This window comes from Antechinus flavipes, chromosome 5, assembly GCF_016432865.1.
Source record: "Antechinus flavipes isolate AdamAnt ecotype Samford, QLD, Australia chromosome 5, AdamAnt_v2, whole genome shotgun sequence".
Taxonomy (NCBI): domain Eukaryota; kingdom Metazoa; phylum Chordata; class Mammalia; order Dasyuromorphia; family Dasyuridae; genus Antechinus; species Antechinus flavipes.
The window spans coordinates 61,030,592-61,050,497 of NC_067402.1; the positions used below are offsets into that span (position 1 = coordinate 61,030,592).

At 33.8% G+C, this 19,906-nt stretch overlaps 1 protein-coding gene across 6 annotated transcripts in view; it reads right to left on the minus strand.

The window, feature by feature from the left end:
* The window catches only part of ARHGAP21 (Rho GTPase activating protein 21), a 144,850-nt gene that overhangs the window by 113,427 nt on the left and 11,517 nt on the right, over window positions 1-19,906 (minus strand). For 2 of the 6 annotated variants that reach the window (XM_051961183.1, XM_051961182.1), the window contains exon 1: window positions 11,944-13,018. The exons of 2 other annotated variants lie outside the window; for them this stretch is intronic. In XM_051961183.1, coding sequence (XP_051817143.1) covers window positions 11,944-12,057 — 114 coding nt within the window. In that variant the 5' untranslated portion in view covers window positions 12,058-13,018. Of the gene's footprint in view, window positions 1-11,943; window positions 13,021-19,906 lie in introns of those variants that run through there. 2 more of the 6 variants (XM_051961178.1, XM_051961179.1) reach the window with 2 other exon arrangements.

Below are 19,906 nucleotides of genomic sequence, written 5' to 3' on the forward strand. Positions count from 1 at the left end.
CACTTCATAGAATTCCCAATCCCTCTATTTTTGTCCACCTGCAATTTTGATTTCCTTCACAGGTTAATTGTACAACTATTTCAAAGTCCAATTCTTTTTGTACAGCAAAATAACTATATGGCCATGTATATATGACCATATGTAAACATATTTAACTTATACAACATATATTGGTCAACCTGCCATCTAGGGGAAGGGGTGGGGAGAAGGAAGGGAAAAATTGGAACAAAAGGTTTTGCAACTGTCAATGCTGAAAAATTACTCATGCATATAACTTCTAAATAAAAAGAAAAAGAAAAGAAATAATTTGTTTAACAGTTATGCCCTGTAAATAAACTCAGTTGATACAACTCAAAAAAAAGAAGCAGCGGCAGCAAGCAGCAATTGCTGCTTGCTGCTGCTGCTAGTGGCTAATACACAGGAGGAACTCTGACTGACTGATCCCGGGAACTTAAACATCTAAAACATAATTTCTATGGGAAAATGCATTCTGAATATATACCTGGCAGATGCAAATCCTGCCACCCTTCTCTAGGTTATCATCTGACTTCCAGTCTTACATTTCCAACTGTCTTTCAGATATCTCAAAATAGAAGTCCAATAGACATATTCAAAAGTAAAGCTCTAGCTATTCACCCATGTCTCTCTCTTTCTCTCTCTAAATCCTCCTCCTAACTTCAACTCCCCTCCCCCGCAATATATACATACTTCTATATGAAGCCTTTTAAAATCTATCTTAGTTCTACTAGTGTTTTCCTTTGTTAATTAGTTCTAATTTAGACTCTAAGGCTAAGTAAAACTATAAGTATTTACTAAGCACCTGCTAAGTAACAGGCTGTATTTTACAGGCTGGGGATAACAAAAAAGGCAAAAAGAGAGTTCATACTCTTAAGGATCTCACAATCTAAAGGCAGAAACATAAATAACGAGGAACATACAAGATATTTTTAGAGTAGATAAACTGAAAGGGGAAGGTGTTAGCTGCTGCAGAGACAGTCTTCCTGCAAGAACAGAAACTTTCCTGTAATCTTATTTTCCTTAGCAAAATTAAATGATCCTTAATAAATCAAATATAGTTTTTATTTTATTTTTTTTTTTTACAAAGCTGATCTACAACTGTTCTTAGGAAAGTAGGCAGAAACACTGAAAAACTAAATCAATGACCTAAAGTCAGAGAACTTAGGTCTTCCTGACTCTGAAATAAGGCTCTCCTAATCTACTAGCCCTACTTGTAGGTCACTCTACAAATTTGTAACCTGCTATGCTTTTTGAAAAAGCAAAAATGATATTGGTATACCAAAGCAAAAAATTTTACCAGTGATTATTATAATCCAGCTTTTCTACTTAAAACAGTACCAGTTTAGTTTTCAAAGTCTTAATTTTTAAAACTAAAGCTTTTTATTTTCAAAACATGTGCATAGATATATTTCAACATTCACCTTTAAACCTTGTGTTACATTTTTTCCTTTCCTTATCTCCACCTCCTCCCCTAGATAGCAATTAATCCAATATATTTAAACATGCAATTCTATACATATTTCCACAATTATCACGCTGCACAAGAAAAATCAGATCAAAAAGGGGGGAAGGAAGGGAATGAGAAAGAAAACAAAATGCAAGTAAAGAACAACAAAATTTTGGTGAAAATTCTATGTTGTGTTGTGTTGTGATCCACACTCAATCCCCATAGACCTCTCTATAGGTGCAGATGGCTCTCTTCATTACAACATCACTGGAACTGGCCTGAATCACCTCCTTGTTGAAAAGAATCATGTCCATCAGAATTGATCATCATCTAACCTTGCTGTTGCTATAAACATTGTTCTCTTGGTTCTACTCACTTCACTTAACATCAGTTCATGTAAGTTTCTCTAGGCCTCTCTGAAATCTTACTGTTAATTGTTTCTTATAGAACAATAATATTTCATAACATTCATATACCATAACAAAGTCTTAATTTTCAATATACCTTGAAGCAAACCAAACGTGAAGTTGATTTTGTAGAACTGAACAAGATAAAAAGTTTCAGGTCTCCGTAATTTAAAAAACAGAATGAAATTTCCTTTGAAGCCAACTATCTGATTCCCCATTCTCTCTCCTAAATCTAATAAAAAGAAGCAGTTCTCTTAGCTCTCATTCTTCATCTTAACTACCGCTGCTGTTAGTTGTTCAACCATTTCAGTCACATCCCATTCTTCAGGACTCTATTTGGGGTTTTCTTAGTCAAGATACTGGAATAGTTACCAATGCCTTGTCCAGCTCAATTGACAGATAAGAAAATTGAGGCTTTAAGACAGGTAGCCTATCCATATGCCACCTAGCTGTGCCTGTAGGCAATTCCTGTAGGAAGTATTTGAAACAAACAGGGCCACATAAGGAAATGGGGTTAAAGGAATTTGGAAAATAAAAGGAAAAGCATATTAAGGAAAGGATCAGTAAAAAGCAAAACAAACTCAAAAAGAGGTTAAGAAACAAAAAGACAGGAATGAATTTGCGACAAAAGAAAAATTGGAGATCATTATTGAACACAAAGTAGATAATTTTGATTCTATCAAGTTAAAAAGATTTTATATAAACAAAACTAATACAGACAAGATTAGAAGGGAAGCAATTAACTGGGAAAACATTTTTACATTCAGAGGTTCTGATAAAGGCCTCATTTTAAAACTATATAGAAAACTGACTCAAATGTATAAGAATTCAAGCCATTCTCCAATTGATAAGTGGTCAAAGGATATGAACATAAAATTTTCAGATGAAATTTAAAAAATTTCTAATCATATGAAAAGGTGCTCTAAATCATTATGGATCAGAGAAATACAAATTAAGACAACTCTGAGATATCATTACATACCTCTCAAATTGGCTAAAATTTTAGGAAAAGATAATGATGAATGTTGAAAGGGATGTGAGAAAACTGGGACACTAATACACATCATTGGTGGAATTGTGAACAGATGCAGAATTCTGGAGAGCAATCTGGAACTATGCCCAAACTGTGCATATCCTTTGATCCAGCAATATTACTACTAGGTCTAGGGACTACTAGAAAAGGGGCCCACATATGCAAAAATTTTGGGGGCAGCCCTTTTTGTAGTGGGAAGAGACTGGAAACTGGATGTCCATCAGTTGAAGAATGGTTGAATAAGTTATGGTATATGAATGTTAATGGAATATTATTGTTCTATAAGAAATGATCAGCAGGATGATTTCAGAGAGGCCTGTAGAGACTTACATGAACTGATGCTAAGTGAAATAAGCAAAACCAGGAGATCGTTAAACATGGCAACAAGATTATATGATATTTATATGATGATCAATTCTGATGAATATAGCTCTTTTTCCACAATGAGATGATTCAGGCCAGTTTCAATGACCTTGTGATAAAGAGAGCCATCTGCAACCAGAGAGAAGACTGTGGGAACTGAGTGTGATTCACAAAATAGTATTTTCAGTAATTTGCTTTTATTTTCTTTCTCTTTTTTTATAATTTTTTTTATCTTTTTTTAACTTTTTGATCTGATTTTTCTTGTGCAGCAAGATAATTGTATAAATATGTATGCCTATATTAGATTTAACATATATTTTTACTATGTTTAACATATATTGGATTCACCTGCCATCTAGGGGAGGGCAAGGGGGAAATGGGGGAAAATGGAAACACAAGGTTTTTCAAGGGTCAATGTTGAAATATTATCCTTGTATATGTTTTGAAAATAAAAAAACTTCAATTAAAAAGAAAAGAAAGGTTCAGTGAGTTTAATGATTAGCTCAAAGAGTGATAAAGCTAATAAAGTTTTGAAATAGGATTTGAAAAACAAAAAACAAAAAGGAAAAGGATAAGCAAATAGGATGGAAGGAAATATACAATTAACAATAATAACTAAAAATGTGAATGGGATGAACTCATTCATAAAACAAAAAAATAAGAGAATGTATAAAAAACCATAATTCAACAAAAGCACCCTTGAAAAGAGCAGAGGTGGAACACAATTTTTGAAATGGACAGAGATACACAATTAAGTTAAAAAAATGGAACAAAATCTATTATACTTCAGCTTAAGTAAAAAAGACAGGGCAGTAAACACTGATTCAACCAAAGCAAAATCAAGAAGAAAGAAACAAACAAGGAAAATAGTTCCCCTTAGTACCTTGTTTCTTCTGGCCCAAAATATCTCCTTGTAGGATCAGATCAATAATAAATAGTGAACCATACTAAATTAGATAATTATTGTCTCTATCAACTCTAATGACTTCACAGTTTGTAAAGATTCCAACAGAAAATATAGTCTGCTAGATATTACCATAAATAATTAATTACTATTGACACTAAATATATATGCAAATAGCATAACATCTAAGTTTTTAAAGGAAGATTTAAGTAAATGACAGAGTAATAATGAAGGAACTCTACCCTTCTCTTACCTAGATAAATCGAATCAAAATGTCCATGGTACACAGTTCAAGATATCCAAAAAGCAACTCAAGATGCAAGACTGGAGGATAGGAGAGCTGTTAAAACTGGATAAACAGATTTGAGGATCATCTGCATAATGATTATAACTGAAATTAGTAGGCTCAAGCTGGATGAAGATCCAGCCAAGGAAAGACTAAGAAAGAGCAGTGAGGAGGAAAACTAGGAGAGATCAATGTCAAAAAAACCAAGAGAGAAGAGTGTTAACAAGGAGAAGAAAATGATCGACATTGCCAAAGGCTAGAAAAAGTTCAAGAAGAATTAGGCATGGACCCACACTTAACATCATATACCAAGATAAGATCAAAATGGGTCCGTGATTTAGGCATAAAGAACGAAATCATAAATAAATCAGAGGAACATAGGATAGTTTACCTCTCAGACTTGTGGAGGAGGAAGAAATTTGTGACCAAAGAAGAACTAGAGATCATTATTGATCACAAAATAGGAAATTTTGATTACATCAAATTAAAAGCCTTTGTACAAACAAAACTAATGTAAACAAAATTAGAAGGGAAACAACAAACTGGAAAACATTTTTACATTTAAAGGTTCTGATAAAGGCCTCATTTCCAAAATATATAGAGAATTGACTCTAATTTATAAGAAATGAAGTCATTCTCCAATTGATAAATGATCAAAGGATATGAACAATTTTCAGATGATGAAATTGAAACTATTTCCACTCATATGAAAGAGTGTTCCAAATCACTATTGATCAGAGAAATGCAAATTAAGACAACTCTGAGATACCACTACACACCTGTCAGATTGGCTAAGATGACAGGAAAAAATAATGATGAATGTTGGAGGGGATGTGGGAAAACTGGGACACTGATGCATTGTTGGTGGAATTGTGAATGAATCCAATCATTCTGGAGAGCAATCTGGAATTATGCCCAAAAAGTTATCAAATTGTGCATACCCTTTGATCCAGCAGTGCTACTACTGGCCTTATACTCCAAAGAGATACTAAAGAAAGGAAAGGGACCTGTATGTGCCAAAATGTTTGTGGCAGCCCTGTTTGTAGTGGCTAGAAACTGGAAAATAAATGGATGCCCATCAATTGGAGAATGGCTGAATAAATTGTGGTATATGAATGTTATGGAATATTATTGTTCTGTAAGAAATGACCAGCAGGACGAATACAGAGAGGCTTGGAGAGACTTACATGAACTGATGCTGAGTGAAATGAGCAGAACAGGAGATCATTATATACTTCAACAACAATACTGTATGAGGATGTATTCTGATGGAAGTGGATTTCTTCGACAAAGAAAAGATCTAACTCAGTTCCAATTGATCAATGATGGACAGAAGTAGCTACAACCAGAGAAGGAACACTGGGAAATGAGTGTAAACTGTTTGCATTTTGGTTTTTCTTCCTGGATTACTTTTACCTTCTGAATCCAATTCTCCCTGTGCAACAACAGAATTCTTGTCTGGTTCTGCAAACATATATTGTATCTAGGATATACTGCGACATATTTAACATATATAGGACTGCTTGCCATCTGGGGGAGGGGGTGGAGGGAAGAAAGGGAAAAGTCGGAAGAGAAGTGAGTGCAAGGGATAATGTTATAAAAAATTACCCAGGCCTATGTTCTGTCAATAAAAAGTTATAATTTTTTAAAAAAATGAAATCATAGGTCCAGGAAACATCTCTATCCCTTAAACAGGGACAACAAAAAAATGAAATTAAAAACTGTTTGTGCCTATAAAACTCCCAATCTAAACTCCCCCGGTTTTGTCATAGCTATATAAATTTGATGCATATATTTAAGTTCTAAGAATCATACTATGCTTTCACTTAAACTTTGGGATTTTCATTAAGTTTGTTTTGAGAAAGATGTTCATCTTTATGTAGCATTATCCCTTCCACATCAAGGATATTGAAGGTAAAATACTCGCATGATCTGGAAATCTATGTAAAGTTTTTTGGCTCTCCCTGTGTAGAAGAGAAGAAGTCTGAGTTATTATGGTATTAAAAATAAAATATGTTGATACTATACCCAAAAAAAAGTTCAAGAAGGATGACATTAGAGTTATTGACTAAGATCACTGGTAACTTCAGAGAGAACAGGTTCAGTTGAACAAAGAGGTCAGAAGGCAAACTGCAAAAAATTTTAAAGTTTTTATTATATGTGTACTAAAAAAACCCTAAATAAATCCTTCCCTTCTCTCCCCACAGCTTCAATCCTGTCTGTAAAAATTTCATAACATAGCTGAGAAATTTGAGAGCTCACTAATACATCCTTAAACCATGAATTCCATAGGGACATAAGACTTCCCTAGTTCATCAGCTATTGAAATGGTCGGCCATCATTAGTTTCATCAAAGTAGCAAAATTCCAACTACATCATTTTGCTTGCAGAAATGCTGAAACAATCATATAGCTTAAGACTTTTTTTTTTTTTTTGGCATCATCAAGGTTTTCTACAATTTTCATTGTTGCACTGTACAAAATGAGTCAAGCTGCCAATTGGCTCCAATAATGTATTTTTAAACATTTTCCTACTATTTAAATATGCAATTTTGTGCTTTTCAAGTTCAATAGTTGTATTGTCACCGGTAAATAAATAAAATTTAACCAGACATGTATCAAATAATTCAAAGTCTACATTTTTAAAAATCATATAAAATCTTTGTTAACTTTGAACATGTAATTTTTTTTTCTTTTTCTGTGAATTGGCAGCTTGACTTATTTTGTTCAGTGCAACAATGCAAATTCAGTATACCCTTTAAAAAACCATAGACAGTTTTTCTATATGTATGAAGGGTGAGGAAGTGCTACATGATTAATAAATCAGTAAATCCACTACCAATATCTAATACAAATTGGTCTCATAAAATTTAAGTATTAAGAGCAGCTAGTTGGTGCAATAGATAGAATACCAGCCCTGAAGTCAAGAGGGACCTGAGTTCAAATCCGACCTCAGATACTTAACACTTCCTAGCTGTGTGACTCTGGGCAAGTCATTTAACCCCAACTGCCTCAGCAAAAGAAAAAAAAAATGTATTAAACCCATTATATTGGAACAAATATCAACGAAACAGAGTAAAGTATCATTATTCCTACTAAATGACAGTATCAAGTATTTTCTCAGAAAATAGGTCTTCCTTTAAGGAAGAGAAAACTAAACAAAAAAAAAATTTATTAACATCATCATCCACACTGATTTAACAGTTCAGGACATATGAAGTATCTTACAAACTTTCTTAGTCACATTAACTTTTGGAACATAAATGTTAAAACAAGAACATAAAAACACTGATACACTGCAAAGTATGTCCCCATCCTTAGTTCTCCCTATTTATGCAATAGCTGCTTTAACATTCCTCCATCAAATGACATACCAAAGAAAGTTCTTTAAAGTAGTAAGGTATCTATGATCAATCCAGTGACTAATAATAATTCCAGAAAAACTGGAAATGAATTATGCTTCCCCTCTCTTGGCACATTCAAATGTGTGTATTTATTTTGTATGACTATATGTACTTGTATAAAGAAGGGTGTTTTGGGTAGGAGAAAGCTGGGGGCAATGGGAGGTAGTAATTGTAACACAAACAAAAAGAAAAAAACAACAATGAATCTTTTTTTTTTTTTTTAATAGAAGAGAATAGGAGTTTCAGGAGGCACACACAAATAGAATTGGCATTACCATGTTAAATGTGAAACATACACATATATACATACATATATACACACATATTCTTTTGTCCTTCCTCCCAAAAGGTATTACACAGTAGATTCATAATTTTATATGTAGTCATCTTTTTTTCTATCAAGAAATTTCATGTTTTTCAAATTTATTATAAAAAGGACAATTAAAAATCTTATCAAGATGTAATTAGTTAAATTTACATTGCAGCTATAATACATATTTGAGTATAGAGACTGGATCTTTGATTTCATTAATATAAAGAACCAACTCTTTCACTGCTTTAGGAACTTCCATAGTGTGAATCATATAAAAGGGCTGAGAGGCTAAATAACTAAAGTATGATCGGGCAAATTTACTACTAAAGCTGGAGGAATACGCCATAGAGTACAACTGATGGTTCATCATCAGAAACTGCTTTCACTTTATTTGTGAAAATGACAAGAAAGAAGCATTATTATTTGTACTGCCACACTATAACCAAAGGATCATAAAACCTTTTCATTTGACTTGCAGCTGAAATTTCCCAAACATGCTGTCTCCCCATTAGAATGTGAACTCCTTGATAAAAAAAACTGTCTTATATTTTCTCTTTGTATCCCAGTATTTGGCAGTAAAATGTAATTGGGTAATGTTTTAATAAAATATAATGTTTGTATGTGGTTTTTCTAAATCATTATGTCGCAGGAAGTCCTTCAACTGATCCTTATTTGATAACGGACTTAAAATCTTTCACCACATGCTTGTTCTTCTAAGGATGCTATTTACCTTATCAAGTGTCTTTGTTAAACTGTGGTCTATTTATATAAAAGAGTTTCTTTGGGCAAAGTATGGAAGAGAGGTTAAGGTCCTCAAAAGATGGAAGCAAATAAACACAGGTTTTTGTTGAAACAATGGACAAAGAGGTACAATAAACTTTTATAGTCTTATATGTTTTCCAGAAAAAAAAAGGACGCATAGTCCTCTTTGCTTTATTAAAAATGCACACATCATAAGCAAAGCCCTTCTCTCTGAGATACTAGTGGGAACCTGAGATAGCTAATTTTTATTCTAAGAAGGATATTAAAACATCAGATGACATAGTAGAATACTTTTCCAAGAGAATAAAGTCATTTCTACCTTTCCCTGTTGATAGGTCTCATTCCAACCTTGATAGAAAATCACTTTCAGGACCGTTAAAGAATAATACACCACTAACTACACATTTCCTTCTCTTGCTTGTCAGAGACCTTTGCAGCAAAGAGCAGTCTAGAAAATATAAAACACAAAAGGAGAAATGGTGTCTTGTAAAAATAAAAGCAGAAACTCAAACTGCTTTTACTTTTACAAGACACCATTTCTCCTTTTCATAAATAAATAAATAAAAGTTTCATATTTAAATAAATGCTGTTTGGCTTTCCCTTCTAGACTTTAAGTCCTTTCCAGAAGTGAAAAGAAAAGGAAAAAAAATTGAGGTAAAGATGGTATAATATTTGGATTATAAGCTCTTGTATTAACTATTTTGTATATTATATATTTATACTTATTCACTTTATATTTATGCTATAAATATGTATATACCTGTCCTCCCCCATTTGAATGTAAGTTTATAACACATAAGTAGATGCTTAATAAATATTTATTGATTAATTGGGTTTAAGGTTTAAACTATCCAGGGAGAAGGGAACAGAAAAAACATCTCAAATTACCATTTCCCCAAGTCTATAAATACAAATATTTCATTAGGAAATTATATCAAACAAGATGGAGCAGTTAATTCACTGGCTTATGTGAATGGAGACTACTCTTAGGAGAACTATAATATTATTCATGAACTGAACATAAGAGGAATTCACCTACATGGCAGCATTAACAACTGATAACTGAAAACCAGAAAGTGATCAACTCTCACTACCCAAAAAGAAAAAAAATCACAAAGTTCATACTCTAGAATTAATGTGCTTTACTCATGCTTTCATTCATGTGAAAACACAGTTCATCTAAGTATATTACTTAATTCTATGCTTTCTTAACCCATCCCAGATTTGAATGAGCAGAGTAATGTGGGGTTAGTAAAAACAGACAAGCATCAAGAAGTAAAAGTATGGTTAAATCAAAGTGTGGAGTAGAAAAATCACTGAAGAACATCAGCATCTAAAAAGCACCTGCTGCCTTCTACTTAGACTGATCAGTCCTGAGAAGCTTATATCAATGTGTTTCTGATGCTAATGCTTAATGTTCCAAAATGTATGGAGAAGGCAAGCATTAACTGACAGAATTACTGCAAAGACCATAAATCTGGGTACTCTGTCCTAGTTCTTCTCTCCCTTACAAAGCATACCAACCACTATTTCTAAGGGTACAGGAAATTTAAAATAAGTTGTCTAGAGTTCCAAAATATTTCAAGAACATATAGAGAATTTTGCTACATGTACCACATACACTCAAACATATAAACAGTCATATATCATGCTTTTTTAAAGTCATATCGCTTCCAATTTTTCATTATGTCTACAAATTTCAATACTACCTTCCTTAATCACATATCTAAATAAATACTCTTTTTCAAGTCGGGCAATTTCAGTAATGAGTGCTAGAATGAGAGATGGGGAAGGGAAGAAACCAAATAATTTTTAAAGTCATAATTAGAGAATAAACTTTTTTTTATTCAAACTGAGGGAAGGAAAAGAGGAAGGAGAAAAAAAAAGCAAAGTAGTGAAATGAAATATTAGGTTACATATTCATTGAATTTCAAGATTCAAAGGTAGTTTTCATGGATAGTACACTACCTGTGGAGGGAGGGCAGAAGGGCAGAGTACACAGCTTAGTCTAAGGAACTTGAGCATTGGATTCAAGCTTTGAAAATTAAGTTTTTTGTTTTCTGATTTAAAAGATATTTATTATGTCTTAAAGGCTTATTTGCCAAAAAAATCTTACAAAAAGTCTTTCCTCTAAAGAAGTAATTAACTTCTCACACTACAAATCTTACAAAGACTCAAGATGCTAGGTTTGGGAACTTTTCCTATCCAGACACAATGTCTTTTTACTTTATTTTACAATTAAAAACTCTGAAGTAAGCTGACTTGCTACCTTGTTTCTTTATATACTAAGCAATGTTCTAGAAGACTGACTAGTCCTCAAACAGAGGTATTACACTGCAGGCTAAAACACAAGAGAATGAGAAATTGGGAGTCTCTTCTACATAAGGGTCTTATCCAAAACCTGAATACAACCATTTACCCATGCCTCAAGTTCCCCCAAGGCTTTTCAACTAATTCTCATAGTGCAGGCTGTCTGGGCCCCTCCCTAGCCCAGTCACTCTCTTTTGGTTGTGCTTATGTTGCAATAAGAATTTCCCAAAAGAACTATCCAAGAATGGGATTGTCTACTTCAAGGAGTAAATGAGTCCTCCCTCAGCACGGACCTTTAAGCAAAGGCAGATGGACACTAAGTGTCAGGTATGTCATGCTGATGATTCTCAAATCTACTTAATCCTATCTGTCCCAAACACTCTATGAACCTCCAAGCTCACATCTTCACCTGCCTGTTAGACATCTCAAATTGAATGTCCAGAAAATATTTCCAATTCCATTATTTCCAAACAGGAGAATGAGAGAGAGTACAGAGTTCAAGACGACTTCTTGCTTATGAATCTCAAAAATTGGGGAGGATGGTGTTGTCCTCCACAGTGAGAGGAAACAAAGAAGCTGGGGAAACTTCAGGGAAAAAGGTGAGTTCAGTTTTAGAAGTATTTATGTCCAGACACCTTAAACTCAACATGATCAAAATGGAACTCACTTTTTCCTCCTAAATCTCCCATGATCTTACCAATGGAGTGAGACGAGGCTGTGTGTTTGCTCCCATGCTTTTTTTTTTTTTTTTTTTTTTTTTTTGCATGATGGTTTCAGCTATGTTGTCAAACACCTTCTTGAGGACAAGCATGGAATCAAAGTCAGCTACTGAACTGATGGTACATTCTTCAACTTGAAAAGGCTATCAGCCAATACTAAAGTGGAGGGAGCATTGGTACATGATTTTTCGTTCATAGATGATTGCTTTCAGTGTAGTCTCTGAAATGCTGAAATGCAACAAAGTATGGATCAATTCTCTGCTACCTAAGCTAAGTTTGACCTAACAATTAACACCAAGAAAACACAGGTCCTCCATCAGCCAGCACTATGCCATCCAAATATGGAACCATCAGTTACAGCAAATGGAAGAGTTTTGAATTACCCTGGCAGTATACTTTTCAGGGATGTCCACATTAATAATGAGATTGGCACATGCGTTGCCAGAGTTAGCTCAGTGTTTAGGAGGCTCCAAAGGAAAGTGTGGGAGTAGAGAGGTATTAGACAGCACCAAACTGAAGGTCTGAGAACCATTGTGCTGACCTTCTTGTTCTTGACCTGTGAAACCTGGACACTGTGCCAGGGCCATGCCAGGAAACTGAATTGCTTCCACTTGAATTGTCTTGGGAAGATTCTGAAGCTCACCTGGCAGAACTAAACAAGACACTGAGTACCTCTCTCCAAGTAAATTGCCAAGCATTCCAACTCTATTGCAAAGAGCACAACTCCACTAGGTTGGCCACACTGTCGGAATGCCAAATGTACGCTTGTCAAAAAAATTTATTTTATGGAGAACTCACATAGGGCAAGTACTCATGTGGTGGTCAGAAAAAAGGATACAAGAACACTCTCAAAGTCTCTCAAGAATTTTAGAATCAATTGTATGATGTGGGAAATGCTGGTACAGGGCCTCCCGGCATGGCATGCCCTCATCAGAGAAGGTGCTATACTCTAATAACAAAACAGAACTGAATTAGCCCAAAGGAAACATGAGATGTGTAAAATTAGATGTGTAAAAAAAAGACACTTCTCTTTCTTCAAGTACTTGCACATCCATTAACAAAATAATTTACTGAAAGATTGCAGAATAACTTACTTCATTTTTCAAGTAAAACTTACCTTTGGAATATTAAATACAAAAGATATTTTTATTTTTAAATGAAGGAGAAAAATCACTGATACTCAAAAAGAAGGGAGTGCTACAGGTAAGGGAGAAAATTTATGAAAATGCCTATAGGACAAAAATAGCACTTTTTTTTCCTAAATAACTCAAAAATCTTACCACTGGGGTAGAGCTGGCAATCACATTTTGCTCAGGGACAAAAGAAAAAAGAATATGAAAGTAAAATGCTATATGATTCCATCGGGGGCATTTTAAAGTTGATTTTTTTTTTCATGTGAGGCTGAAATGAGTATCCAAGAAGCTCAGGTAAGAGAAAGAGGAAACTTTTCAGAAAAACTAGGGAACAGCCCTTCTGAGAAACAGTTGTTAAATTAACTGCTGATTTAACTTTTGGTAATGACCCACGGCAAGCCCTATATTCCTCCCAATTAACAAAAGAGAAACAAATGACTATCATACTGCATAAGAATTATAATTCTTCTGCTAAATATTTTATGATTCACATTTAAAAGAGTCAGTTTTACTACTGACTTAAATCACATCACATAACCTTAAGTTCTTATGTATCTGAATAGCACAATTCTAGACTACTAAAAGTACTTTTAAAATCGTGGCTTTATTTGCCACTAGAAAACAGATACACAATTAAACATGTTCAAAGAATTTATCAGCTTTTCACCAAAGAGCTTTTATTAAGCACCAATATGGTACTAGGCACTGTCCTAGGTACTAAGGACCTGATTTTCTAGAACTATAACAAACTAGGGGTTAGGGGCAGAAGGTGATAAAACAAAATATATACAATATAAATATATACAAATAAATGCAAAGTAGTTAGAAAGGGAGGGAGTGATCAAGAAATTGGGATGATTAAGAAAGGATTCACATAAAAGACAGAGAGGAACACAGGGTTTATTTCTATATTTTTTGTAAAGTGATAAAAAAAAAAGGAAAAAATGGTATTAGGAGTCCTAGTTCTTAAAACAGCTATAAACTGTTGATATTCTAGGTGTGAGATCTCTACCAATCAATAAGGTTGCTGAAAAAAAGCTACTTATCAAAAATGACTTTCTAGTAGTTTCTCTTATGTGCGAAGATGATACAAAATCCTTAACAGAAACACAAAACCAACTCTGATGAAATACCCTCTGATTACTAATATGAAGCACAGACTAAAAGAGGGAGCACAGGTTTGCCAAAGAGTGTTCATCACTGCTACAGAGGATGCCCTGTACAATGTCCACATAGAGAAGATATTCTATCTGGAGAGTTCTATAGATACTCCTAAATTCAGATAACACTATGCTTACTGCCTATCTTATGCATCAGAAAACTTTAAGCCTCAGTCACCTTAACTTGAAAGTGGTCTAGATATCTAAATATGGGAAAAAAAAAAAAAAAACCAAAACTAAAGTAGAACTCATTGTGCAAATTATGGCATTTAATTAGATGGACAATCTTTTAAAATAATCTAGTTCTTCCATTAGAAAGTAAGCTTATGAGAGTAGGTATTATTTCATTCTTTGCATAACAGAAATATTCGTAGCATATGTTCTGGGGCTACTTTTGCAAACTAGAAAGACTTTGATCCCAAGCAGTAATCCCCACTTCTCTTCAAGGTTCTAGGGGAACCTTGGAGTATGATAAGGAGACTCTTTTCAATGCTACTACTCCCAAGTCCCTACCAGTTTCCTCTAATTGTTTGACATATTTAACTTTTTGAAATGAGTATTTAGCAGATCGAAGCATAGTATTTTTGTTTGTTTGCTTTTTCTTCCTTGTGGAACTTTCCCTTTTGATATGATTTTTCTAATTAAACATGACAAATATGGAAATATATGTTTAAAAGGATTGCACATGTTCAATTTATATCATATTATTTACTGTCTTGGGGAGGGAGGTGGAAAGGGGGAGGAAGAAAAAATTTGGAACAGTCTTACAAAAATGAATGTTGAAAACTATCTTTACATGTATTGGGAAAACTAAAATATTACTGAAAAGAAAAAAAAAACTATCTTTCCATGTGTTTGGAAAAATAAAATTCCACTGAGAAAAAAAAAAAAAAAGAAATGAATATTTATTAAGACGGTATAGTGAAAGAGGCTGACAAAAAGTATCACCACCCCCACCCATTGGGGGCCCAATATCCCACAAGTACATCCAGGGGAAAAGTAGGCTCAAACTTAGAAAGCATGTTTGGCAAAAAAAGTAATTCTCAGCAATTGGCTGCTAAAAATCCCTTTCTCCCTTTGTAAATCCTTAAGCAGTTCCCCTTGGACATGGTGTAATTTTCTGTTGGACTCTTTACAGATCTCCTTTCTTCAATTTATCTAAATTTGTCCTCTGTTTTCAATACAGACAGTACTGTTAGTCACTGATGTCCAAGGATGACAGAGAGAAGTTCAAATACTTCAATCCTTTTACATTCATAAAATCTATCTCTAATCAAGAAGGATTGGGGACCATGGAGAGACTGTAAGTAAGGGATGATCTGAATTGATGGAATAACACCCTCACTGGAAATCAAAGCTCTGATAAAAACAAAGAAATAAAAAACACATTTTTGTGATTGGACTACATCCTCATGAATCATGAAAACAATAATATTAATAGAATCAAAACTGCAAAAGGCTCAAGGTCATGGAATCACAGATTTAAAGCACAAAGGTGCTTTATAGATGAGAAAATCGAGACACTGGACTGACTTGCCATCTGTGGCAGAATCTGAACCCAAGTCTTTGTGCCCTCTCCATCATGCCATATTGTCTCAATAGTGCTACTTATTCCAGTTCTTCTAATCATATAAAAACTGTTTCTCTCATTGCTAAAGACCAGAGCAACAGGGTGGGTAATCGATGGGATTCAGCACCTCCAAGAGTTCCCTGTAACTTCTCTCGCTTCCACTAATACCAACAATGATAGTTAAAATAAAGAATCCTAAACCAGAGTCAAAAACAGTCCTACTTTTAACTTTCTCAGAAACCAAGAGTGGAAAAACTTGATATCGATACTACTTCTCTCCTTCCCTACACATTGGACTGTGAGCTTTCATAGCACCATCCCCACTTATATCCTGCTTTAGGGTTGAGAGGTTGATAGAAGGAGTTTCAGCACAGAGCTAACATTCTAAAGACAGATAAACCCATCCTGTGGCCAAGGACAGAGAAAGTGCAATATTCCAGGTCTCTCTAAAATAGCCTCATCAAGGTCACAATCATTCATTTTGATTTGAGAGAAAAGAATGTCAAAACTACAAGAAGTAGCTCTTCATGGCCAACCACATGCTTAAGAGTTCTTATCCTACTTTTATAATCTATATATAAAGAAGACTACTCCAGGTCCAATACAGGGCACACGTGAGTATTTATACACAAGCAATTATTTCTTCTTGAAGAAGGTCCCTCCTTGGAATATAATTACAGGGCAGTGTAAGGTGTTGCATATTACAAAAAACATCTTGTCACCAAAGTAGTGTAAAGGGCATCATCAAGGACATATTAAGAAGAAAAGAAAGAAACAGTCATTTAATGAAAAAAGAGAATAGCATATGGAGATTCCAAATATTAAAATACTCATAAGACTTTTTATCCAATGACAGATTTGCAATGAAGGATTATGGAAGAACACATACAAAAACTGTAAATAATGAGGAAAAAACAAATGAATTATGATTTGAATCGGTAAAGAGATGAATACTAATGACATCACAGTTCCATCGAAGTACTGAAATATTAATTTACTTGTATTACCCTGTTCTTTCCTGCTCTTAGAATAAGCTTTGAAATTCAGGAAGCTTAGAGGTCTTCCAGTTTTATGAACCTTAAAGCACTATGTAAATGCTTGGACTACAAGTTCCTAAAAGAAAGGGAAAGGCCTTATTTATCTTTTTATCACCTGCTCTGCCTATCATAATACATTGTATATAATGGAAACTCCATTTTATTTTTTAAAAGAAAGTGCTACATTTTATTTTCAGGTCTACTCCTAAGAAGCTCTATGATCTAAGACAAACCACTTAACTTCTCTGGGTTTCAGTGAACTTAAAACATTCCTTAGTTCTTAACTTTCGGAGGCTAAATAAAGCTCCTTAAAGTAATTCCTTCTGTCTTTGTATAATCTAACAACATAAATGAATTCATAACAATACTGTTATGATTTGGTTGTTTAGCTATTTTGAAATGTGTTCAGAGTTCAAGGTATTCAAATTAAATGTCACAGTAATGGAAACAGTCTGTTTAACATAAGGTTCAATCACTTAAGGAAAACAATAAGTTCAATGTATAATTCTACTTTAATTCTATTGGAGTAGTTCTTCACCTAGGATACATGAACTTGTTTTTAAAATATTTTGATAACTATTTTTCAATATAATTGGTTTCCTCTGGAATCCCAAGCATTTTACTTTATGCACTTGAAAAAATTATTCTGAGAATAGAACCATAGGCTGCCAAAAGATTCTATGCCTCAAAAAAATATAAAGAAACCAGCTCTACTAGAAAAAACCTCTTGGAGGGCAGAAACACTCACTATTTTATTTGTGTCACTAATTCTTACCAAAATGCCTGGAGCATAACAGAAGCTTAATAAATGTTAGTTGTTTGAGTTTCTAGTACCATATATTAAGTCACAGCCACAAAACATTTTACCTGTAAAAACTGAGCTTATAATCTGCTCCTAAGACTCTACTCAGAATTAAGTGTATAATCTAATATCATAATTTAAAAAGAAATTTCACAAATGATATCTGGTGGTTATCCAAAGATAAAAAGTTTTACATGTGGCCATTATGTCCTTTCAAATGAAAAGGAAAAATATACTATTATCTAGGTATACCCGATAAGTGATAAAAATAAAGTTTGGAATTTTTTTTCAGCTCTTAAAAATTTTCATTTTTCTAACAATTCATTACATTAGACTTTTATGGTCAAAAATCTTTAAGGACAACAATTTTAATAAATCTTCTTGTGGGAAAGAAAATAACCTGTTACTTGTTCCTTTTATATCCCCATTTGGCTAGGCATAGTGCTATATCCTTAAATACTTAGTGATGATGAAAATTCTTATTTCATTAACAGTAGAGAGCAAAGTTGAAAAATTTAACCCTCAGAAATTTTGACTCTAGCTTTACTTACTGTACTTTTATAGAAGGAAAACCAAAAACAAGGTTGTTTTTAAAAATTGCCTGTAAAGTTCTATTCATATGTCTTTTCAGGGCCTGGAATAGACGGGGAGAGTTTCCAAAGGCTAGGCCAACAGAATTCAAGCTCTGGTAGATTCTAGGAACTGTAAAGAATTCTCTAAAAGACCCTATGAGATCAGGTCTCATGAGGAGACTGATGCTCAGGGGAAAAAAAGGATCAAGAGTTACATATGCTGACTGAACCCTTGGGAAGCTTTTGTTGCTGTAGTCGTTTTTCAGTTGTGTCTGACTTCATGACCCCATTTGAGGTTTTCTTGGCAAAGACAATAAATAGGTTTGCCATTTCCTTCTCCTATTCACTTTACAGATGAGAAAATTGAAGCAAATAGGTGAAGTGACTCACTCAGGGTCACATAACTAGGATGTGTCAGAGACCAGGTTTGAAATCAAGACTTGGAACAAGGTTATACAAAAATAAAAGTTAACAAAGTTTACAATTTATAAATGCCTTTTAAAGGCCAGACCAGCATAAAGAGCAACAAATAAGTAGAAATATCTTAAATAAAGTTTAACAATAAGAAATCTGTAAGAACATGATTAATACACCTTCCAACTGTGCATTTTTTTTAATTCAAAGCAGATAGGTTTCTAAAGGTGCAGTACCAAGTTTCACATCAAATACAGTTCTAGAATTAAGGAAAATAAGTAGCATCAGAACTAAGGAAAATAGCAGTAGCAATTACTGGTTGCCACTTTATGACATTAGGAAAATTTTGCCCTTTGGTAGCCTTGCCTTGTTCAAGAAAATGGAATTATCCAGGGAGTCCTAGCCATTAAGATCTTATTTATAAAGTGGCTGTCTTTTCCACCATAAGATTTCCCTATCATCGTTATCTAGAAATGTTACACATATTTAACAGTCACATATGCAATAGATTCATTTATCTCAGAACTTTTAATACTAAGTCTTCCAGACTGAAAACTCATAGGGAAACAATTCCAATGAAGAAAAGAACTTGTCTAATGTGACTGACGTGAATACACAGCAAACTAATTCATCAACCAACTCAACTTTTTAAAAGACCTGTACAAAAAAAATTAAGCTAAGTAATAGAGAATAAATTAAAGAACATGGCATCATCTTTGAAGAACTCAAGAGTTCCAAAGCTCAGAATTAGTTTATGTAGAAAAGAAACTAAGTACAATTTTAAAAAGAGTTAACTTAATTGGATAAAAGAGAAAGATCAAAGAATGAAGACCATGGCTTATAGTGACTAAAATGATACAGAACCACTCAAGTCCTATTTTGCTTCTATTTTCTCTGCCAAAGAAAAAGGACTGTTTGGATTGAAAAGAACAACATCAACATGGCTGACAAAAGACAAATATGAAGATAAGTGAGGGGATAGTAGGATAGACCCTAGTCATTCTATGTGACTCACCTGGTATCTCTTGGACTTAGGGTACAGAAAAAAAATAACAAAAAATTATTACTGAGTCATCTTCAGTGATTAAAGACAAACTGGAAAACTAGATAAGACCCACAGATTTGAAAAAGGGCAATCACTGTTCTGATTTTCAAAATAGAAATTAGTCTAAAGTTTGCCAACCTTAGGCCTGGGAGACTTCAACTCCTGACAAAATTCGATAAAGTATTTTTATTAATGAACACCTTGGAAA